At 49.4% G+C, this 24,745-nt stretch overlaps 1 protein-coding gene across 1 annotated transcript in view; it reads right to left on the reverse strand.

Moving 5' to 3' along the window:
- Positions 1-21,601, reverse strand: part of SLC6A11 (solute carrier family 6 member 11) — a 122,120-nt gene extending 100,519 nt beyond the window's left edge. The window contains exons 1-4 of the mRNA XM_044754813.2: positions 21,250-21,601; positions 18,190-18,324; positions 17,924-18,064; positions 14,524-14,614 (exon numbers count right to left, since the gene is read on the reverse strand). Of these exons, the coding sequence (XP_044610748.1) occupies positions 14,524-14,614; positions 17,924-18,064; positions 18,190-18,324; positions 21,250-21,508 (626 nt within the window). The 5' untranslated portion in view covers positions 21,509-21,601. The remainder of the gene's footprint in view (positions 1-14,523; positions 14,615-17,923; positions 18,065-18,189; positions 18,325-21,249) is intronic.
- Between the last annotated feature and the right edge of the window lie 3,144 nt (positions 21,602-24,745).

Genomic DNA, 24,745 nt, shown 5'->3' on the forward strand with positions numbered 1-24,745 from the left:
TTCCCGCTGTGCTCTCCGCCAGGAATATCCTCTGCAATTCTCCCAAGCCGTCAAAATTCCACCTTCAAGCCTTCAGCACCAACACAAACAATACTAGGCCTCACAAAGTGCTTCCTCGGTCCCCACTTGCACCCTGCGCGCCAGTCCCTCCTTGCATCTGAAGGTGAAGTGCACCCGGCACTCTAGGTCAGGGGTCAGCAAAGGTTCTGTAAAGGGCCAGATCGCAACTATTTTAGGCTTTGCAAGGCATCTGGTCTCTGTCCCAACTACTTGACTCTATGCAACACAAAAGCCTCCAGAGACCATTTGTAAACAAATGGGTGTGGCTGTCTTCCAATAAAACTTTATTTACAAAAACAGGCAGCAGATGGGACTTGGTGGTGGCTTCCTAACTCCAGTCCTGGGCTAATGCTTCCCAAAGAACACCAATCCTTCACAACACCCTGAGTCCCAGGTCACACTGGGACCGCATCTGAGGAAAGGCTGCACACATAGCCCTCCTTGGAGCTTCCCAATGCTCTTTTGAATATTGAAGGCGCTGAGAAGTCCTGCAGTAAAGACACCTCTATAACTCTCTCTAACCCAAGGTTGCCCAAACTTATTTAGAAGTATTCCCCATTAAAGCACCAATTAAAACCACAACGAGATACTGCTTCATATCCACTAGGGTGCACCCACTAGGATGGCTCCAATCAAGAAGACAGACAATAACAACTGTCCTCAAGGACATGGAGAAATGGAACAGTCAGATATTGCTGGTAGGAATGTAAAATGGTCTAGCCACATTGGAAACCAGTTTGGCAATTTCTTAAAAAGTTAAACATAAAATTCAGCAATTCCATCCCTAGGTTATTCTTAACAGCCAAAAACAGAAAACCACCCAAATGTCCATCAACTGATGGAGAGACAGAAAAATAAAATGTGGCGTATCCATACAGCGGAATATTATTTAGCCACCAAAAGGGATGAAGTAGTGATACACGCCAGCACATGGATGAGCCTTGAAAACTTTACGAAAGAAGAGAGTGACAAAGGACCACACGTTGTTGGATTCCATTTCTATGCGACATTCAGACCAGGCAAATCCACAGAGGCAGAAAGGAGATGAGCGGCTGCCTGGAGGTGGGAGTGGAGATTAACTGTGAGTGCGCACAGAGATCTCAGGAGGGTGATGGGTCTGCTCTAGGCCTACACTGTGTAGACAGTTTCACACTCGGCAAACTTACTCAAAATCACTGACTTGCACACTTAGAAGAGGTGTGGTCTGAGGTATGTAAATGACACGTCCAAGTTATTAAAAAGCTGTCAGGAAGGAAGTGCTCCCACCACATTTCTGTCTTTCCAAAGCAACGTTCGTAACACTGCGCAGAAGCCCACTTTGGACTACATCTGCAGGCGCTCCTGTGTCTGTGACCTTGTTTCACATCCACTGTCCAGAGGGAACCGAGTCTCCGAGTGGATCCGTGCACGATCGTGGATCACACATCGGTAATTCGCAGAGGCCGGCCTTGCACCCCAAGGTCAGTGCCTGCTCCGGCCTCCACAGCTGGAGAGGGAGACCCAGGGATGCAGTGAGGAGAGGAGGGCCGGTCCAGAAGCGGGACTGTCAGAGAGAGGCACATCACTGCTTCACCCCTTTCTGTGGCTAGACAACACCCCACCCTTGGGAACCACCACAGGCTTGGGGTGCCGCCCATCCTCAACATGGAACACGGATCCCACGTGGCGGGTGGGGCCTCACGTCCCCATGGCTGGGGTCCCAGGGCCCTCAGTCCTGCCCCTCTCTCTCTGACCAGGACTCAGCGCAGCCCCCGAGTGCCACCCAAGCCTTCCTACCCCACGGGCTCCACAGTATAGCAGCTCTGCATTACGAGCCACCAAAAGCTCAGGGAGAGTCTGACCAACTTTGTCCCCTTGGCCCCTCTGAGATGGTGTGTGTTAAGGCTGGCAAAGAGCAAAGAGCCACCGTCTGCCACAGAGGGACGGCAACCAGGAAAGGCATGCATGCCATGGGGAAAAGCCCTGGAGAAGAAGGCCCAGAGTAGGGAGCAGGGGTCTGCTGCCCACTGTGTGCATCCCACCAGGAGACCTCAGACCTCCGTTCTTTAACGGTGGGCGAGTCGAGAATGAGAGGTGCAGGATTGAGAAGAGCTAATGTTGACTTCTTCCCTCACCCCTGCCATAGTCACTTCATGCTGACTGTGCCTTGAAGGCGGGAGATGTACCGTCGTTCCACCAATGAGGAAACAGAGGTTCAGGATCCGCCCTCCCGCTAGTACATGGAAGACTCAGGTCCCCCACCTCCGACGCTTCTTCCCCATCCTGCATGTCTGCCAGGGAGAGCCTGGAGCAGGGGTGAGCATGTGCGTGGAAAACTGGGGAGTTATATACTTTCCCATGGTTTTATTAAAAATAATCTGGAATGGAGATAATGCATTAAAATTAGGTAACAGCCACTTCTGAGTTATTCTGTGCCTGAGCCTGAATTAAAGCCACTCATCTGAGCCTCGTGCCACCAGCTGCAGGGCCATAAGCTATACACCGGGAGGCCAGCATCGATTTACATCTGTCATCACAGCAGATCACAGTCCGCAGGTCTCACACACCACCTGGCTCAGCTGGAAACCATGGGATTCTTCTAAAAGAAACACTCAATTTATTTCCTAAAGGAACCTCTTGAAATCCAGAGAAGATACAGACCAACTTTCTGCTTTTGCTAGGCATTGGAGCCTTCTTTGAAGTCATCCTCACAAGTTTCTCTCTCCCTCCCTCCATCAATTACACCTCCCCATCTGCTGCAAAATTCTGCCTTCAAGAGCCTGGGTCCACGGGGCTGCAAAGAGCAGGAACACGCCACTCAAATGCCGCCCCGAAACACAACAGGCAGATGATGTGTTTCAGACACAGGCAGGAGGAGCACGGAAGGGCGGAGGGAGGCAGGCAGGGACCAGAGGCCACTTGCGGTCCAGCTCTGCTCCCGCTCTCCAAGAGAAGCACCTTGGACAAGTCCCTCAACCTGTCCCTGCGTCAGAGTGAGATGAGGATCCAGAGAATGATGCCACATCATGTATCCCCTGGGTGGGCAGATCAAGTGAAGTAACACGTCTGGGGGGCCACGCTCAGGGCCAGGGTACACAGCAGGCGCTTGGTAACTACGCCCGAGTCCCCTTCCTTCACTGCATCCATCAGGACATAAAAGGAACCTCAGACAAAACTCTCCTGCTTCAGCAAACCGCTGCTTCTCATTATTTAGCATAAGACATCCACCATCTGCTTGTGAAAACAAAACCCTCGTGGCCGATTTTATATACAAATAGCTTTATTCTAATGATCAAGAATGGATCATAATAGTAGATCTCAGCTCTTCAGCACTTACAAGCCCAATTACCACTCCTCCTCCTCTTCCCATTTTGCAGACAAAGAAAGTGAGTTGCAGAGAGATGAAAGGAACAAGCCCAAGGCCAAGAAGTGGAAGCAACAGGATTCAAATTCTTGCTGTCTGCCCCCAAAGCCCAGGTATCTGCATCCTCTCACCCTATCACGGGACTTTTAAAGAGCATCTCAACCACGGTACCTATAGGCAGCATCTCGAGCCTCAGCTCCCGCTCTCAGCATTGAGCCAGACGGCATCACCATCAGAACTAGTAACTGGTCCTTCTCGGGCAGGGGCCCTGGGCAAGCTGGCATCCCTGGTGGTGACAACTCAGGACAGGCCACTTCCTGCGGTGGGGAGAGACCTCCCTCGGGCTGCCATCCCCGGCAGTGGAGGAGCGGCTCCTGCTGCTCCATGAACAAGAGGTCAGGTTCGTGCCTCAGCAGTGGCTACCAGGCTGGGTCTGGTGGACTCGAGGGAGCTGGCACAGTGGACTCCGGCAAGCAGCCCCTCCCTGCGTCAGCAGTGTGGAAACTGAAATCCTATCGTGTGCTGTTCCCTCTTCTTTTACTTAAACATACTTCCTACATTTTCTACAAAAAACACAGATTACTTGCAATAAGGAAATCAAGGGTCCACGGGAGGACGCATTTCTCTAAAAGGGAGCTGACCTTAGTGGCGAATTAAGTTTCTGAACCTGGGAACTTACATTCTTCAACAGACAGGGCAGAAAGGAAAGTAAGAAGAACGGTACTAAGGGTATGGGGAAATCTTAGCAGAAGAGACTCGAATTGTTAACAGAGTTACTTCCCAGCAGGCGGGGCTGGGGGCGGGAGACATATTGCAAAGAACTGCATGTTTGTGTCCCCCCCAAATCCTATGTTGAAATTCTAATCCCCAACGTGGTTAGGAGGTGGGACCTGTGGGAGATGATCAGGTCATGAGGGTGGAGCGCTCATGAATGGGATTAGTGCTCTGTAAAAGGGACCCAGGGAGCTCCCTCATGGCACCCCTTCTGCCACGTGAGGACACAAGGGGAAGACGGCCATCTATGAACTAAGAAATGAGCCCTCACCAGACACAGCATCTGTCAGCGCCTTGATCTTGGACTTCCCAGCCTCCAGAACTGTCAGAAATAAATGTTTATTGTCGAGCCACCCAGTCTGTGGTATTTTTGTTACAGCAGCCCGAATGGACTAAGACACGTATTTATAAGTGACTTATAATCTCATATGCAAACGTATCCCATTTATGCATCTGTCGTGTTTTAATTGCATACCACAACAGTCACTCATTTTGCAATCAGTTAAACGTTAAACAATTAGAATACAAAGATACAACACCCTGCTCGGGCAGCAAAGTTCCAATTTGAGTTTGCTTGGGCGCATCCCTGAGAGCTGGAAGGGCTGCCAGGCACAGCCTCACCCTGAGCCTCTGGTGCGGCAGCACCCTCTGTGCCCTCCCCTGGACCTCCCCTCTCTTCTCTCACATCAGAGCCCCCCCCCCCCCCCCCCCCCCCGCTCCTGCCCCCTGGGGAGGAACAGCAGGAAGGAACCCCTCTCTGAGAGGAGAGCTCCTCAGTCCCGGGGGGCAGCAGATGCAAGGAGAGGCGGCTTCCCCACCCCTCCAGAGAGCAGGGCCTCCTGGGGAAATGGGCTGCCTGGAGGCACGGAGCTGGCAGGGCGCAACCCCTTAGCTTCTCCAAGACTATGTTTCGTTAATGGCAAAATGGAATTCTTTTTCCTTCTGCCTGCCCCAAAGGGCCGATTTAAAAATTAAATGAGATGATAACAAGAATGATTTGTAAAATAAATAAAATATGATTAGCAAGGTGAAACCAGGGCTGTAAATGGGATTTGCCACTTAAACAGGAAGGATCATTATGATAAATGTCAGCTTATTCAGTAACCCCATGGCTCCTTCTTTTTTTTTATTATGATGAAATAATCATGTTCCTGGTTTCAATTTTTTTAAATTTAAATAGTACAAAAAAGTATAAAGCAGAAAGTAAGACTCTCTCTTCCCTTGCTTACCCCCACCTACTCTCAGGTGATGACCACTGCGCAGTCTCTCGTGCATCCTTCAGAAACATTCTCTGGAGATAAGGGCATCTACACGCATCTTTATACACGTGGCATCACATACAACCCTCTGTACCATGCCTTTTTTCACTCAACTTTATCTCAGAGATCTTTCCCATATCAATACATTCTCTGCCTCATTCCTTTTTAGCCGTCATTGCAGGAATAAACCAAAATTTATCTAATCAGTATCATATTTAAGAACGTTTTACAATACGTCCTTTTTAAAACAAAAATCACCAGCAGGGCTGCCATCGACACATTGTGCATAATCAGTGTGGTCATGCCTGTGGAGCTGAGTTTCAGAAGCGGAACTTTGGGGACAAAGCACGTGTGCAGCCCACATGCCGAGGGTCCGCTGCTGAGTGGCTTCCGGGCGGGTCTAAAAGCTTCGGGTGTGGAAGCCAGCGCGGCCTCCGCCTGCCCATCACGGAGAGCCCCCCGAGGCCTGAGCAGGGAGAGGATGTGTGGGCGCGGAGGGCAGCTGTGGAGGCGCCAACAGCTCAGAGGGTGCTGCTCTCCTCCGCCGGTCAGGATGACACTCGTCCCCCCAAGACTGCTTCTTCCTCCCAGGCAGCGAGGCCACCGCTCCCCAGCCAGCCCCCCACTCCCCAGGCAGAAACCTCGGCTTCACGCCCCTGGACACAGCAAGTGCCCCGCTGCCCCTGCTGTACCCAGCAGCCCGCGGGGCCGCCTCACCCAGACCTGATCATGTGATTCCACAGACGGAGCCTTTGCGGGACCCCAAGGAGCCTTTCAAACCCTTTAGAAAGGCACCGGGGCCTCCACGTTCACTGGACTCCAGCCTCTCCCTCTGCCCACCTGCTCCTCCCCAAACACCCCCAACATCCTCCCCCTGCGAGGCCACCGCCCCTGCTGTTCCCTCAGCCTCAGGGCTCGTCCCCAGCGGCCACACAGCTGGCTCCCTCACTGCTCTCAGGCCCCAGCTCAAATGCCGCCTCCTCAGAGAGGTCCTCCCGGACCCCGCGACACTCTGCTCCCGGCTTGCTATTTATTTCTTCAGGAGACTGACTCCAACGTCACCTAATGCTTCCTGCTTATTTGGTTGTCTGTGCTGTCAGCTCCACCGCCATGGGTCTTTGTTTCATTCATGCTGCATCCCGGAACCTACATCTATACTTGACATACAGTAGGTGCTCAATAAAGACTCTGGCCCATGCCTACCTCCCCAGCACAGTCCCCACCATTGCACAGGCAGTAGCATTCAGGTAAGGTCTACAAGCCTCAACATACGACTTCAGCTCTCTGTGCTCTTGCATATGCTATTCTCTCCACCTGGCATGCCATTTGCTCATTCCACTGGCAACCACATGAACTCCTATTCACCCTGCAAAACCCAGCTAAGCATCACCAACTCCATGAATCCTTCCCCAAAGCCCAGGCCTCCAGGTTTCCTCATCTTGGCTCTGTGCAAGGATCCTACAGACAGCTGTTGCCTTATACTTCAAAAATTCTTTTAATGTTTATTTTATATTTTTGACTTTCCAGCTTCCCCCACCTGTACAGACAATGTCTCCCTCATCTTTCTGGCTACTGATAAATTACCCAGCACCTAGCAGGTGCTCAGAAAACGTGAAAAGAACAATCAAGTGAAGGAAACACACTAAGAGAGTTCTCCAGGTCCCCCGTGAGGGGCAAACAGACCTGGTTGATGAGCCTTTGCTAAAGAATGCTGAAAAGAAACCATGTAGATTTTCAAAGATCTGGATGGAGCCTTCCCTGTAAAATTAGTTACCATATGCTAAGCGCTTACCACACGCAAAGCATATGGGCCTCATGTCCTCTGATGCTCTTGACAACCCTGCGAGGTAGGTACTGCTACCATCCCATTTCTAGAGGAGCTGATGGAGGCTCAGGGAGGCTGGCTAAGTCACCCGGGTGGTGCACATGGCAGGTGGAGGGAGCAATGACTTAAACTGGGCTCCCGAACGTGCTGGCTGAAGTCTACACTGTGGCTGTGCATGGGGTGATATATCAGAGGGGGGTAATCCAAATTAACAGAAATAGACGGCGCCATGAAGTCTTGGGTTCTGCCTTAGGGAAAGGGTCTGGGGCACGTGTGACCCTGCAGCAGGAGGCACAAAGGCTCTTTCAGGCACGCAGGCCGACTCTGAACGCAGCTCAGCCATGAATGTGCACCTGCAGAGGCAGGGGCCAGGCAGGACAGCGAGTCTCAGCACTGGAAACTAACTCAGGCACCCCACTTGCAACCCAGCAAAGTTCTTGGTATGCCGTATCTCCTTTAATCCTCAGAGCAATCTGGAGAGGCCGGCAATGCAGGGAACAGGGCTAATCCCCATCTCACAAACGGAGACTCAATCACGAACATTCTGTCTGCATTCAAACCTTTCCAAAGGGCCTGAGCTGTGCTGGGCTCCGTACAGGCAAGGTCTTGTCTCGTCTTCATCTCAGCCTTGCCAGCCCTGCAGCTGGGTGACCATCACCGCTTCCAATTTATAGATGAGGACACTGAACTCCAAGGGGTTAGGAACATTCACTCTTTCATTAATTTATTCACTCTTCTACTCGTGCATTTCAACCAGTATTTACTAGCACCTAGAACGTGCTGGCAAGACAACAGGGAATAAAAGCGAACAGTCCTTGCTAGCATGGGGCTCATAGTCTAACAGGCGGAGAGAGAGAATAAACAAGTAAACAAAGACGCGAGCATTTCTGCTAAGCGCCAGGTAGACATTAAAACAGAGTGAGGGGTAGAGATGGACTAGCTGCCGAGTCAGCGGGGTGGTCCGGGGGGGCTTCCCGAATGACATCTGAATGCAGACTCAGTGAGAAGGAGCCAGCACGCAAGGATGTGGGGCGGAATCTTCTCAGAGAAGGGAACAACGAAAGCCTGAGATCGATCCTGGGACAAGCCCAGCACGTACAGAGGACAGAAGGCAGGCCAGCGCGGAGGAGGGAAACGGGCAGCGGGGAGAGGGGTCGGATAAGGAGGTGGGGCCGGCCAGGTCCACAGAGAGAATTCGGTTCCACTCCAGCTCCTTTGATCCCAAACTCTGCGGCCGAAGAAAATCAATTCAAGTGGCCATGTGATTTAGAAATAAACAAACTGAAAAAAACTCCTCCGGTAAAGATAAACCAGAAAGACATGCCTCATCCTTCTGAATAAAGATACAGAACCGCATAGCCTTGGAACTTAATTCAGGCCCAGCACACAATATGCGCTCAACAAATGTTTGTTGAATGGACGCCACACAAAAACGATTTCAACTGCATACATAGCAGCACGGACTTGCCCACAAAACCCTCAAGTGACGGGCCTGGAGGGCTTGAGAAAGGGATGTGAGGACAGATCAAAGCCTCTCTGATGGCACGATGCTGGTCACACACTTGACAGCACTCAGTCCCACCAGAGGATACAGGCTCAAAATTTAGAACTGCAAACATATTGAGACAAATGCATGGATGCCAGATGCATAATGAGTTACTAAGGGAAACCAGGACAGCCTGATTTTGAAATCTGACAGCAGGAAGACAAACTGCCCCTGCCCCATAGGCCCCCTGCCAGAGACAGAGCCCAGGGCTGACCCAGGGACTATGCTGTTCTCACTGGCCAAGCCAGCAGCTTTAATTATACCCTGAAAAGGGCAATGAACCTTCAAGATGGTGGTGGGTTGGGCCACCTTGTCTTATGGTGCCTATGGTCAAGGTGAAGCCAGGGCCAGTCGTGAGCAGGGAAGTAACACCTTGTAACTGATTTTATGGTGATCCACGGGCTTGTCTCACCTCTGCTTCTAGAGGGTGTGAACTGTGTCTTACATTTCTGCCTCCTCCAGACAAGGCACAGTGTCCTTATGCGCACCAGGAGCTCAGACGTTTGTGAAAGGCATGAACAAGCAGACAGCCAAGGCAATGTGGTCAAGGGTGACCAAGCAATGTGGCCCTGAATGAGGTCCCTGCAGCCAGAGGCAGAAAGAAAAGGGCAACAGGAGCCCAGGGGAGACACACATCACAGTGGGGCATCCGCGAGCCAGCCACATAAGGAACAGCGAAGAGACCTGGAGGAGAAACATTTTTGAGGCCACCTGATCCAATACTTGATGGGCCATCACATGGGAAAGGAATCAGCCACATCCCATCCAAAGCCCAGAAGTCAGCTGTCAGCTGAATTTAAGGAAGAACTTCCTCCTAGCGAAGTGTCGTCAGAGTGTGTTTAGTGGAACGGTAGCGTGCCGGGATTGGGGGTAGGGTGGTGGAAGGAGGGGAAAGATGCCAAATGACTCCACAGGAAAACAGGCTGTGGGATTTGGGTTAATCAAAGGTAACAGATGTTCTTACTGAAGGGCATCATTTTCAGCCCTTCTCCAATTTCCGTGGCCCCAACAGTTTTTCATAGGATGCTATGAGCATCTCACACAGGCTCCATCTTCCAATCTCACCTTTGGGGAAAAGATGGATCAGAGTTGTCTGACAAAAGCATCCTACGAAGGGGTGAGTGTCGCACCAGTAACTGAGTACTTTTAGGATGCAGAATTCAACTCGGCATAGATGGTACAGACGCAATCTGAACACTAGAACCACGGGTTCATTCACCTACGGACTTTCACCTTCAGTTGTCAAGTAGCAGGCCAAAAGGTCCAGTTACACATGAGGATGGAGACTAACCGACCCCTCCCACCACCTTCTGTCCACATAAGTGGTGATACGGATATTGCAAAGGGACCCAGGAAGCAATCAATGGTGCTGGCTGGGAGCTCAGTGACAGGATGAGTTCTTGCCAGAGCCCACTTTGACTCTTCTCATATAGCACTTTCTAGAAACTATTGCCTGCCTGCCTTCCTCCCATGCATCTATCCATTCCGTATATATTCACTGGGGGGCCTTCCACAGGCCAGCAGCAGTGAGTAAAGCCAGACAAGCTGCTGTTTCATGGCTGCCTACCGGGGAATACAGACAACAAACAAACACATTGCACAAATAACAATTCGAGGTTTTCCATATGTTACGAAGGAAATCAACAGTGCAAAACAGTAGTAAGTTACACAGAGACTTCGTCCAGTGTAGGGGTTCAGGATGGGTTCTCTAAGGGAGCAGAGAGCCCTTGTCTGCAGACCCCTAAATGTGCAGGTCTCAAACAAGCCTCTGTGACATTCCTTTGGGAAACCACAGCCCCATGGGGCTGGGATGGGCCACAGAGGCCCTCCCACCACAGCAGCCTCCTCTCCAGCACGTGTCTCTGGACGCTCTATTTGAGATTGTGACTCAGTAGGTCTGAGAGAGGGCTGGAGAATTTGCATTTCTAACCAGGTGATTCTACGCTGCGGCTCTGCAGACCACATTTAAGCAGCACTACTCTATCAGGCATTTAAAAAGCTCTAAATAAATGGAGAGCTACACCATGTTCACGAGTGGAAAGGCTCCATCACACAGATGTCCATTGTCCTCAAATTCACCTACAAATTCAACATACTTCCAAACAAAATCCCCTGGAGTTGTCCCGTTCTTTATTATTGTTTAACTTGAAAAGCTGATTCTAAAATTTATTTGGAAGACAATTTTGGAAAAGCACAAAGTGAAGGACTTGCCATACCAGCTCAAGGCTTATAATAAAACTGTAAGTGTGGTATTGACACACAATTAGCCAAAGAGACCAGCGGAACAGAACAGAGAGCCCCAAAACAGACCTATGCTTTTAGGGAAACTATATATGGAAGATGGCATTACAAATCAATAGGGAAAGGATGAAGGATTCAGTAAATACAGCTGGAAAAACTGGTTATTTTTATAAGAAAATACAGCTGGATTCCTACCTTGTACCATATGCATAAATAAAATTCTAGGTAGATTATATTCCTAAATGTGAAAACATAAAACTTCAGAACTCTTAGAAGAAAATATAGAAAATTTTTACAACTTTGGGGTAAGGAAATATATCTTAAATAAGACACCAACTGTGCAAACCAAAAAGAATAGACTGGCAAATCTGACTTAAATAAAACTGAGATTGCTGTATTCCATAAATAAATAAGAAAAAAAAGCCACACACTAGGAAAAGCTATTTGCAGCAAAGACACTAATATACAGAATGTATCAAGATACTAATATTTAGAATGTATCAAGAATTCCTACCTATGAGAAAAGACAAACAATCCAAAGAGAAATGAACAGGAAGTTCACAGGTGAGGACCCCAAACAGAGGGAAAAACATGAAAAGATGCTCAACCTCACAAGTAATTAGAGGGACGCAAATTTAAAATAGTGGGATACAATTTCATACCCACTACACTGGCAAAACTTGAAAACTCTGACCAGACCAAGTGCTGTCTAGAATATGGAGCAGTAGAAATTCTTGCACATTCCTGTTTGGAGAGTAAATTAGAACAATCCTTCTAGAATGCAATTTGACATTATCTGATAAAACTGACAATGCAGGCACCCTACCATCCAGCAATTCCACTCTTAGGTATACAACCTAGAAACCTTCATTCACACACACAGGGAAGCACAGACGAGACATTCACTCAGTGTTCTTAATAACAGTGGGAAACAGGAGATAGTCTATATGCCCATCAAGAGGAGCTGGCTAAATACAATGTAGTCTATTTATACATTGAAATACTATACAGAAGGAAAAAATAGTGAACCAAAGCTACACGTGTCAACTTGGAGATATCTCAAAATCAACGTTGAGCAAAGAAACAAAGTTGTAAAAAAAGTAATGGATACCACTAATATAAAATTTCACAACATGCAAGAAAGATCTAGGTTCTATTTGGGGATATCTATCTATCTGTCTATGCACACACACACTCAGAGTTATGCATTGACTAACGATCAGAATACGTTCTGAGAAATGCGTCATTAGGCAATTTCATCCTTCTGCAAACATCATAGAGTTTGATCAAGGGGAACAAAATCTGCCACCACAAAATGTGTCCCTTTAGCATGAGGATTATTTTAGGCTGATTTTTTTAAGAATCAAAAGATTCAGAAAGTTTTTCTTGTCACCTCCCCCTTAACTGCCTAAAAGAATTCAGACAGAAAAACCTGTCTCTGGAAGAGAGCTCTCATCTTAGCATCACATGAACTGGGTGGTAGACGGGGAGGAACCTAGAAAAAGCCTGTTGGGCTCCTCTGGGTTCTTCTGTTTCTGTGTGGGCAAACACTTGTTTTCCCAACGTTTGCTCCTTTCACCAGCCTGTGAATCTCCTTCCTTCCTTTTGAAGGCCCTGACTCTCCCTGCCCCAACATCTTCTTTTGTCTTTAGCTGAGGGTGGTATTTAAGGTGAGGGCTCTAGCCATTTTGGTGAGTTACTCAGTTTTCCCAGGTTTCTCCCACGTATACGCGGTACTAAAGTTTTGTTTGTTTTTCTATCAATCTGTCTTATGTCAATTTAATTCTTAGATCAGCCAGAAGAACCTACAAGGATAGAGCAAAATTTCTTCTTCTCCTATAGGACTTACACAGACCTAGGTGGTATAGCCTCCTATGTGCCAAGGCTCTATGGTACTAATCCTATGGGACCATCATGGTATATAAAGTCTGAATAGACCAAAACATCCTTATGCAGTACATGACTGAATACATATATATTATATACATATATAATGTTATATACAATATTAATGTATATGTATTATATATAATAATTAATTCCAGCCTGGTGACGTAGTGGTTAATTTCACATGCTCCACTTCGGCGGCCTGGGGTTCGCAGGTTCAGACCCTGGCACGGACCTAGCTCTGCTCATCAATCCACGCTGTGGCAGCGTCCCACATAAAATAGAGGAGGACTGGAACAGACGTTAGCTCAGTGACAATCTTCCTCAAGTGAGAAGAGGAAGACTGGCAACAGGTGTTAGCTCAGGGCCAATCTTCCTCACACACACAAAAAAGTGTTATATATACATTAATGCATTATATAAAATGTATTATAAATATTATATAATGTATTATATGTATATATAAATATGTACATAGGTACATATAGCGAGGGAACTATTTTTATATATCGAGTATAAACATGAGAATGATCGATCTACATTGGGCACAATGGTCTCTAGAGAAGGAAGGAGAGGAATGGTATTTGGGAAAAGAATAAAAATTACTCATAAAACCACTGCCCCCTATACTAACATTAATCAGCATTAGAGATTAGGATAGCGGATGTTCTTCAACGAAGCCAGACTTTTTCATATTGAAAAGACTCAGAAAGCTTTAGTCCAACCTTTCACCCACAGAGGAAACTTCTCCCCAATACCTAGAGCAAGGAATCCTCCCACCTCTGCTAGAGAAGCTCCTAAGTCAGGGCCATTGTGGACAGTTATACAGGGTGGCAGTGCACAATTCTGAAGTGCACACTTCACAACATAAATGATGCCCCCTAGGGTTGTGCAGTGAACAACTTATACAACCGTATGTGGCAGCCCTGTAACTCCTGGTCACAGACCCCTCTGGAACACTGACGAAAAATGCCCATCTCTGGGAAAATGTCTATCCACAATTACTGCCTATAATGTCAGTGGATTTCCCAACAACGATCAGCAGCCTTACACTGGCCAAATACTTCCAGGGATGGGTGAGCACAACCTTCAGAAGTGAGTCCAGGCTCTTCCTTAAGTACATTTGAAACCTGCCTCTTTATAACCTCTATCCATTAGAGTTGATTTGCTTCCTTCCACATGACACTTCAGCTACTGAAAGAAAGCTAACCTGCTCCCCTGGAGACTCCTGCCTTCCAGGCTAAACACACTTTTGACTTAGCTGATTGCGAGCATGCTCTATCTTCTCTTTTGTTAAAAATGAATTTTTAAACTGTCCATCATTTTACCAAGCACTTTTTGCCCTGATAAGCAACTAGGCATGCTGACATGTCATCAAAGAACAAGAAAGCATTTCTCCCAGCAGCTCCTCTGGGAAACCTCTGAAGATCTCCACACTGGCTTCCAAGGCAGCCAAAAGCCCACAGAAGCCAGGAAGAGAGAGGCTGGAGGGAGGAAGAGGCAGGCTTTTCCCAGGGGCAGCAAAGCTAACACAGCCGAACCAGGATAGAGCCCCCAGGCCAAGGGAGACAAGCCATTTTCCACTTACTCCCAGAACTCCATGACGGGAGAGGTGGCGTTCTGCAGGGACACGTGGCTGTGGTTTGTCACGTTCAGTTTCTGGAACTCCATACAGTTCTCTAAGTGAAAACAAGAGATAGAAGAAGATTAACCTCCGCGAGGGCTGCATCTTGGAAAACATTCAGAGCCGATGGTGCAACCAGGCCTTTTCACCTGGCCGCTCCAAGTCAACATGCCTCAAAGGGCGGTCGGGGAATCAACTGCAAACAGTGTAAGAGACAGGCTTGGTCTGATCCAAACAGGAGGACGAGCTTTGGGGGCAGGGACCTTCTCCCTCATTCCCACTCCATGTGCCCTACCACTCTTTCCTCCTGCATTCTCCCTGAATCTCCTTTCCTTTTCCACTTCCCTGCCTCAGGCCTGTCCATGGCATCGACCTGCCCTGCTCAGCGGCCCCGCAGGAATGGGGGACTAAAGGAGTGGGTCGGTCACGGCATCGTTAGGGCAGTGATGCAGTCAAAACTTGGTTCTCCCTCATGTCGAGAGAGGCTAATATCACAGCTGCCTCATAAAGATGTGATGACTGGATGAAGCGACACATGGTGAGCCCCCACGTGTGAGGAGTCCCTGGTTTGCTCATCATCCCCTCACGCCATCACTCAGTCCAGGAAAGGACTTGGTGAATGTCTCATTTCACGGAACTTGATGACCAAGGGAGATTTGAATCTCAAATAAAAACACCCAAGTGCTCATCCTTTAGGGTTCAGATCAACCCATTAGCCCCTCCTCCAGGAAGCTTTCTTGAGCTCCCTCCCCTGAATTCCAAGAAAGTTAGAATTTAAAGGTCCTCCAAGGAACCACCTTCTCCAACTCCCTTTATTTTGAAGAGGAGGAACCTAAGGTTCAGAAATAGTTAAGGGGCCTCCAGCCACACTCTCTCCGTCCTCTAAGGTCACCAGCCAGTTAGGGGAAGAATTGGGAATCAACCCCAGCCAAGCCCCCATCTGCTTGCCATGGTCATTGCCCATACTGTCTGCCCATAGACCTGTGCCTCTGTACAGCACCCCTCTGTTCACGGAGCTCCCTGTGGGCAGGGCCTCCTGCGCCCATTCACTTCGGATCCCCCGCGCCCAGCACGGTGGCCAGCATGGAGGCAGCGTCCAGCCTTGCTCTGGCATCTCTCTCTTCTCACAGTGTACGAATCCTCCAACCTACATCTGTGATCTCTGGAGCGGGAAGCACCTCCTACACGTGATGTTTCACCCATCACAAGTGTTCACATGCTTTAGGAGAACGGGGGCACAAATCAGTGGGAAAAGGTTTGTAGTTGGCTGGGGAAAATCCCCCGGATTGTCTGCCTCCTTCCTACCCCTGCTGGCAAGTGCTAACCTGAAAGGAGGTGGTCTGAGGGGTCCACAGTCCTGAGACGTGTCTGGAAACCTGGTATTATAGGCAAAATGTCTAGAGGGCCCTTGCGCCTTTTTCCGGGGAGAACAGCCCTTAGCTTTGATCAGATTCTCTCAAACAGTGTTCCTCAAATGTTTTTTAGAGTAAAAAAATTTCTCAGACGGCCAAGGTTCATAAGGTCTTTTTATTAAAATGGTATTTAATCATGTACAAACAGTTATAAAATCTTTGTGATTGTAGTATTCATACAACTATAAACTGGAATTCAACTTACAAATTAAATATCAACTAATCTATGGGCCCAATACAATTCAAATGTGACAGCATAAAATGGATGTGAAAGATAACGCCATTCTGTAAAATTAGATGGATTTCCCAGCAGAAAAATGGAACTGACAGGTGGGAGGCAGGGTCTGTTGAGGGCTTGCCTGCTGTTCCACGGGCTATTCAAGACTCAATTCTACCACCATTTTTCTCTGTCCACACTCTTGCAAAACCTTCATTCCTATAGTCTGTTGCATTCTCAACTGGACTTTGGTTAGAACGAACACATCACTTATGAATTAAGTCTCTCTGCTCTTTTCCCTTGGCTCCCATCACCCTATTTACTAAGAATGCATCTTAAACGGTAAACATGCACGAAGCCAGACACTGAAATCTCCTGGCTGTCCTCAGTGAGAAGGTGGTCGTACTGATGACCCAGAACATACGCATATTTTTAGAGTGGCCTCAAAATAAATACACACAATTAAATTATCATGGAGGACTCGCAGGCCTCCAAGAATATGTCCTTGAATTTTAGTTTGATAAACATCCCTATGAGGCCCCTGGCCAAAGAAAGGTTAAGAACCAGGGCCTACAGACAGACAGTGAGACTTGCACAAAATGCGGCAGGTGGGGGAGCAGGGCAAGGTCACGCGGGGCTGGAAGCAAGTTCACAGCACTCTCTAGGCCTAATGCCTGCTGTTCCTCCTGTTGGTGACCAACATCCTACCCAGTCTTACTGTAGGTCAGCCTTGAGGATGACAGGTCACTTCCAGGACAACCTAACTACAGATGACAACATGGATAGTGAACAGCTTAAAGTGTGTGTGCCAGTTCCAATCAAAAGGCAGTGGATGCCAGAGAAGGGTCCTGAGGCCAAGACCAGACTCAGAAGGAAAGAGTCCTACAATCGATTAGCGATGTCTGCTCTGAGCACAGCCACCGTAGACGGCATTGGCACATATTTGCCTTCCCTAGGTTATAAGACTCAATCCTGACAGGATGACAAATTGAAAAGCAAACAGCATAAGAATCAGAAGTAATCTAAAAAGTTATCCATCAAGGGGAGGGGAAGGGAATTCAAATATCTACCTGGGTTAGACAGGTGAAGTTAGTGAGCGAAGTGGGCTGGGTGGGGACTGTGGCCAATCTGAGGATAGATGCTGCCTTATCCAAAGGCAACAGCCGCTTCTCAGCTGTAGCAATTGATGCCAAGCAAAAATGTGAGAACGTGGGCCTGGTGTTGACAGATCTTTTTAATTTTTTAAGAGAAGCTGGAAATCTGGATTTTCACGTGCATTCTTCTGGTTTTTCAATTTTGGCAACCAAACACATTTTTGAAATTTGCTGATCACTGACCTAAAGGTGCCCCGTTGGTGACCCTTGATCTAGTCTAACCCCTTCATTTTACAGCGGAAAACCTGACACCCAGAGAAGCAGGGCTGGAACTGGAGCCTGGACCCCTCACAACCCCACTCAGCGCCCAAAGGGCTCAGTCTCTGTGTTTGGCAAAGTGAGGAAAGAGCATCACCATTCTTCTCCCCATGCCAATTCCTGGGCCAGGTCTCAGCTCAGGCTTCAGGGCTGCAACCCACAGAATGTACCCAGACCCAGTGCAGAGCCCATCTCCAATTTCAGCGGAATCTGGACTCATGGCAAGAGGCCAGAGGCCAGGACTGGTCTCAAGGACAAGGACACCCTCCCAACCCCAGGTTCCCCAGCAGGACCAGCAGAGAGACCCTCCCCGGGGGCCATACCTGTGTTCCACTGATGCCCACAGGTGGCCCAGGGCAGCTCGGTGGTGAAGCAGTTGCTCAGGTAGAAAATGGCCCATGCCAGGATGATGATATAGTACACATTCAGATAGGCCTCGATCACCTGTGTCGCATAGCCAATGCCTGAAAGAGCAAAGGGAAGGGAGCGATCTGCGTCTCTCTCCACCTCGTCAAAACAGTCTCAGCTACTTTTCACAGCCTGACGTCACCCAGGCATCATTTCATTTCTCAATGAACTCAACACTCACCTTCAAATAAGGGGCAAACTTTTCTCCAACATGTAATGCCACCTTCACTAGTGAATTGTCCCAGAGCCGTTTCCAGGAAAAAAACAGGAATTCCACAGCAAACAAAAAACACCACATAGGGAATCAGGAATGCCCCTGCAAGGACGCAAAACAAGGGGATGAGGTTAAACGCACCCCCACCACTTCATGTTCAGCACAAGAAATCTTTAATGAGCGCCTACTACAGGCAAGACCTAATGTTCCCTGAGCCTGAGTTCAAGCTCCTGCTACAAGGGCCAGAGTCGGAAAACACGGCCCTGGGATCCACTGACCACCCTGAGTCCACCTCATATCTCCCAGCCTCCATGTCTTCATCCGCAAAATGCAGCTTTAGGACTTAATATTTGCAGTGCTTATCACATAGAATTGTTGTGCAGCTAAGATGATAATGTAAAACAAAGTGTTGTATTCGCCTGATTCTTTTATTTATACATGTTGCCCTCCGGCACAGCTCAAATCCATTCTTTCCCCGAATGGTGCATTCTCCTTTTTTATTCTAAAGTAACCTCATCAGGCCAGGCGAGGGGGACCCCTTCTTAGGTACTTTGGAAGTGAACTGCAAAACATCTTTTTCCTAAAGAAAAGCATTCTTAAGGAGAGCCACAGTGAACAACACCGGAGTTTGCAGGCACGGAGGTGAGTTATAAGGAGTCCGCAGCAAGAACCTGTGCAGAAAGGCTAGCTTTGACTCAATCCGAGAAAAGACCACCATAAGCTTCAGCGCCCCCATCTTGAAACACAATCCATTGCCTGGGCCTTTGTGTGAAACAAATTAAACAACTGAGGTGAACATGAGCTATCACAACCAGAAAAGAATTTCTCTAAATCCCTCATTCTCTCTCCCGTCTAATAACAAAGCATAGAAACACAAGCTCTTCCCCGTCTGCTGACCTCACCAACGAAGGCTTAACTGAAATTGCTTTCTGCTAAATGAAGTCTCTTTAACCGCAGGATTAAGAGCAGCAATTTTGATCAATCCTGATAGTAGGACCACATCTCCCACGTTTCGGAATGCTCTCCGCTTTTCTGGGCAAGAGAGGACTTTCAAGGTTTCACATTGGGAAAGAAATACTTTAAACCATTGTCGGCATCTATGAGCAGAGCTGTGCAGGTATTTTTTTTTTTAAAGTAAACAGTTGATCAGCAGATTCCCCAACTACATTAGAAGGCAGAGAGTGTGTGAAAGGGGATAAGAGGGTCTGTGCGCTGAAGTCAAGCGATTAAAACAAGACGCAGCAGGTTCTCTAATATGCTGCAATTTACCTGCAAACCCTCCAGAAACTAAGAGATGACACTTTCTGAAGCCTTCTGGCCTATGTATTCACAAGCTGGTAATCCTTAAGATAACCAGCTCAAGGAAACCAAGATCTGTGTATCCAACGGAGACTCTTGGCAAGTCAGAGTAAGAAGAAGAAAAAGATGACTCATTTTTAAACTTTACTCACTACAACCTTTTTTTTAAATCTGTGGCAGAATTTGTAATTAACCCAACTTACTGTGTTTTTTGCTTTTAGGAATGCTTTCTGTTTGGGCATAACAATTTCCTGTATAAAAAAGGATGTTACAACAATTTTTGCCAGGGATTACCCTAAAGCATTTCCACAGGTTTCTAAGCAGACATGGCAGCTTATAAAGGCTGAATCTGCAAACAGAGGTGGGATCCGCTGCTGAGGGCACAGGGCACGTCTGGGGTCTCCGAGTCCACTGCCTCTCTCCCTCTTGCCAAGCCACCACCACCGGCGGCCACTTCATTACAGTGCAGGGCAGGCCTGGAGCAGCCTGTGCCTTCAGGATGAATGTCTCCAAAGAAAGGGCCTGGGCCAAGCAGTACCCTTCTCTCTCTCCCTGCAGCTGCGCGTCCAGGAAGTCCGGCTCCCCACCGCCTAACAGCGAGGGCCCTGCCGGCCAACTTCTGAGCCACCTTCACTGGGGTCTGGGGATCTGCTGGACGGGCAGGGACACAGCAAAAGTAGGGTGGAATACAGAGACATAGGCTTTTTCTTGGATAAACTGTGCCACCCAAGAAGGTTTTACAAGGTCCCTTGCCATGCACCTGCTGGCTGTCCTGCTGAAAGTGACAGGTGGCAGCTCCTGAAGTCTGGAGCTCCTTCCTCGAGCTGGGACATCTGAGGATCCACTGCCGCATCTCCACCCAACTGACCTAGACAAGTTGTCACTAGAAACGACCACCTCCTTTCTTTCCTTGTTGTCCTCCTGCCCCCACCACCGACCTCCAAGCATTTGCTAAACATTAAATCAGTGTCGTTGCCGTTGGTTGTGGGTGGCTGTGAGACCAGGTGAAGAAACTGCGGGGGGCCAGAAAGGGCCTTAAGAAGAAACGAAAGACGGGACAGGCAATCAAACAGCAATGCCTCGCCTAAAAGTTCTCTCCGCTCAGTTCAAAACATGGGCCAATCTCAGTTTAAAACGAGGCTTTTGGTGTCAGAATCCCATCTTTATCACTGATTGAGTGAGTGACTTCTCTGACCCTTAGTTTCCTCATCTGCAAAATGGGTATACCGCTACCTACAAAGACGACCGTACGGATGAAACGAGAACACGTAGGCAACGCGTAGTACCGAGGCGGGCATTTCAAGCGCTCAAAACCCGCGCTTACGCAGGTATCATCAGAGTCCCTTTCCCTCAGGCCGGTTTCTAGCAGGGAAAGGCTCAAAGGGGCTGTGTCCTGCCAAACAGCAGTGCAGGTACCAAAAGCAGGGGCTCCTGATCCCCGTCTGCACCTCACGCTGGGACACAACGCACTTGGTGGGCAAGTACCCGCGTGCGGACAAGCTGCACGGTCAGGTGCGAAGCGGCGCGTGCGCGTGCGCATTGGACAGGCGAGCCTGGCCCCGGGTCAGCTCACGCGCCACCGGCCCGGGGCGGGCGGGCTCCAAGGGTCCCGCTACACGCAGGCGCGGGAGGGGTCTGGCGCGCACCCCCCCCTCCCCCCCCGCTCCCCGCCCCCCTGCCCCCCGGGCGGGCCGCCGCTCGCTCGGTTCGGGCCCGGCTCCGCCTCACCTCCTCCGTTCTTATAGCACAGGTACGGGAAGCGCCACACGTTGCCCAGCCCGACGATCTCCCCGGCCATGCTCAGCACGAACTCCACCTTGTTGTTCCAGTGGCCGCGCTCGTGGACAGCCTTGTCGCGCTTGTCGCGCGGGTCGCGCGCGGGCGCCGCACCCCCGCTGCCGCCGGCGCCGCCACCCGGCGCCTCGGACAGCAGCGCCTCCTCCGCAGCCTTCCCATTGCCCAGAGGCAGCGCCTTCTCCGCCGTCATGGCCGCGCTGGCTGCCTCGTGCGCCGGGCCCGGCTCTGCGCCGCCGCCCCGGGCGGGCTGGCTTTTCAGGAGGCGCGAGCGGGCGGGAGGGGGAGGAGGGGGTGGAGCTGAGGGGCCGGGCCGGGCCGGGCCAGCGCGGGGACGGGGACGGGGACGGGGACGCGGCGCGGCGGCCCGGCCCTCAGGGCGCCCACGCGCCGCAGCCCGGCTCGGCCCGGGAGCCCACCTTGCGCGCGCGCCGAGCACCTTGCGCGCGCCGAGCACCTTGCGCGCCCTTCTCTCCCGTTGTCCTCCCCACTGGCCTCTTAGGACAAGAGCCGTGGCGCCCGTTCAGGCCTAGGCTGAGCTCCCGACGACACCAAGCCCTGAGATTCATCCACTCTCCGTAACCCCCAAACGCTTGGCCCTCGCTTTCCCATCTCTGATAAGAGAAGTGGGCTCTAGACCAGGCTTCTCCAACTTTACCGTGCACACCGAGCACCGGCGGGTCTTGTTAAACTGCAGATGCCGGTCTGATGGGTCAGGCTGGGCTGGAGTTGTGCGTTTCTAAGAAGCGCCCGGGTGCTGCGGATGCTGCTGGTCCAGGGAGCAATCTTGGAGGGAAAAGGGAGGAAGTGAATACTTGGTTTCTTCCCAGTGCTCAAGGGACTGTGAGCTCTCCTAGGGTGGGGACACCTCCAGATCTTGTTCATCCTGCTCCCACTGCTCTAAACACGATGAGTCAGGACAGTGTGGCAATTCAGCGCTCCTGTCTGGAGACAGGCAAATCGAAGTTCAGTCTCATGCTCCACCTATCTTAGTTGTGTGAAGTCATCTGACCTCTCTGTGCCTCTGTTTCCTGATCTGCAAAAGGGAATATCAATCATAGTGCCCTTCTTATGGGTTTTGTGTGTTCATTTGTGTGTGGAGTTAATGAGAAAATGCTTATAAAGTATTCAATACGTTGGAAGTGCTCAGTGAACATTAGCAATTATGAGTAATATACAATGTGCGGTCACACACATACACGTGTTTGTGCATCTTGTTTAATATCTGCGTCCTCTCTCAATTATAAGGATGATATACACTCTCTTGTTCATTATAATAGCCACAGAGCCTAGCACAAGACCTAGCACATAGTAGGTGCTCATTAAATATTTGTGGACAGAGAGAAAGAGGAAAGAAGGAAGGGAGGGAGAGAAGGAAGGAGGAAGAAGAAAAGGGAAGGAATTTTAGATCAAGGGGCCACAGAGAGAATCAGATCCACCTTTGTCATCTCACAGCCCTGGAGAAGACTGGCCATAGGAGCTCTTGCTAACACCACCCACTGTGCTCTCCATCCATCCCTTGGAGCTCCCCCCTGGGGCTGCCTCAGGGAGAGCCTCCCTGTCTTGTAGCCTTCAGCCTCTCCTTTCATTCTGGCTTACAACTGCTCCAATCTCTCCCCACCTTCATCCCCCCAAAAACCCTTCCAGCCACCATCTTCCCCTTCAAAGGGGAGGGCCTCCTTCCTCCCCTCCCCCTCACTATCATATTTCTTGAAAGAGTAAGTTTATATGCTGCCGGCCCTGTCCTCACCTCCCACTCATTCCTCAGCCCACAGCAATCTGGCACCCACCCGCCACTGCTCTGAAAACGCTGTCTGTGAAGTCCTGGAAGCCCTCTTAATTTGGCAAATCCTACAGTCCCTCGTCCATCCCCATCCTGCCTAGGTAACTTTCTGCACCGTTATTCCCTTCTTTCCTTCTTAACATTCGCACTTGCATGATTTCCTGGACACTGCCTGTCTCTTTCTGTTCTCTCCCTTCCATTTGGTCTTTCTCATGCCTTTGGCCGCCCAGCTAAATGCTGGTGGCTCCCACACCTCCATCCCCATGTGCTTTCCAGGTGTGTTTGAAAGCAAAGATCCTGCAGGGTGTTTAGGGTGAGAGTAAATCTGAATTCAGGTAGATGTGGGTTCAGATCCAGGCTCTGCCCCTTGCGAGCTGTGTTATCTCTTGCCTCAGGCTCCACCTCTGCCAAGTGGGGTTAATATTCATTCTGACCTCATGGGGTGGGTGTGATGGCTAAAAGCCTTGAGCGCAGCAGGTGCTCTGTGAACAGTAAGCTATTACTTTTATTGTGATGATGATGATGATGGTGATGCCATTCCTTTGCTTAAACGTCTTCACTGGCTCTTCTTTTCCTAAAAAGGATGAGATCAAATTGCTGACCCTGGCATTCAAAATTACCCCACAGTCTGATTGCCCCGGTCTTTCCTTCTAAATTAAAGCCGTTTTTCTCCCAGGCTAAAACTCCACATGAGTACTCTCATTTTCTTTGGGGCGATCCTCAAGGCTGCATATGAATGGGCAACAAAGGAGGGAATTCATCACTGACCTTGACAGTCCCTGCACACAGTAGGCACATAGAACCTAGGAGTCTGTTAAATGAACAACTGCCTCAAAAGTGAGAGACACATTCTCAGCTCTTATTATTGCAATATTAGGCTGTCACCCCAGAGTCTATGTAAACATCCTTTGAATCTAATTACATTTTGCTTTGTTCTGCTGCTCAACATAATTAGCTCCAGGAATTGGTTTCCTCTGAGCAGCTATGATTCTCTGAGACCTGCTTGGGTAGTAACACTGAACCAGCATGAGGAGGTGGGGGCTGGCCATCCTCTGGCTCAGACTTGGACTCACTTCTGCCAAATGGGTGGTTCTCTGGCCTTGGGTACAGCCCCCAAACTCTGAGCTTTGGTGTCATCGGTTCATTAAAATGGGCCTGATTATCCTCATCTCCCGGGGTGGTCTTAGAGGTGAAGCGAGACCACATACAGAGAAGAACATTGTACATATACCGTTATCCCAAACTCACCTCTCAAGTTTTCGTGTTTCCCTTTATGAAAGTTGACACCAGGTCAATTTCCACCCATTAGAATTTAGTAAATAAATATTTGAAGTCCATCCTCTTGGCTATTTCATGGCTCTGGAAAAACTTTAATCTGTTTTTTGCTGTAAGTGCCGTTGAGTCGATTCTGACTCCCAGTGACCCTATATACAGGAGGACGGAACCCAGCCTGGTCTTTTTTGTGTGTGTGCCTTCTGGTGCTGTATCGTATAATACTCTGCTGTTATTTGTAGGGTTTTCATGGCCAGGTCCTTCTTCCTAGAGTGTCTTAGTCTGGAACCTGAAACCTGTCCGCCATGGGTGACCCTGTTGGTATTTGAAATACCGGTGGCACAGCTTTCAGCATCACAGCAACATGCAGTCACC

This window comes from Equus asinus, chromosome 21, assembly GCF_041296235.1.
Source record: "Equus asinus isolate D_3611 breed Donkey chromosome 21, EquAss-T2T_v2, whole genome shotgun sequence".
Taxonomy (NCBI): Eukaryota; Metazoa; Chordata; class Mammalia; order Perissodactyla; family Equidae; genus Equus; species Equus asinus.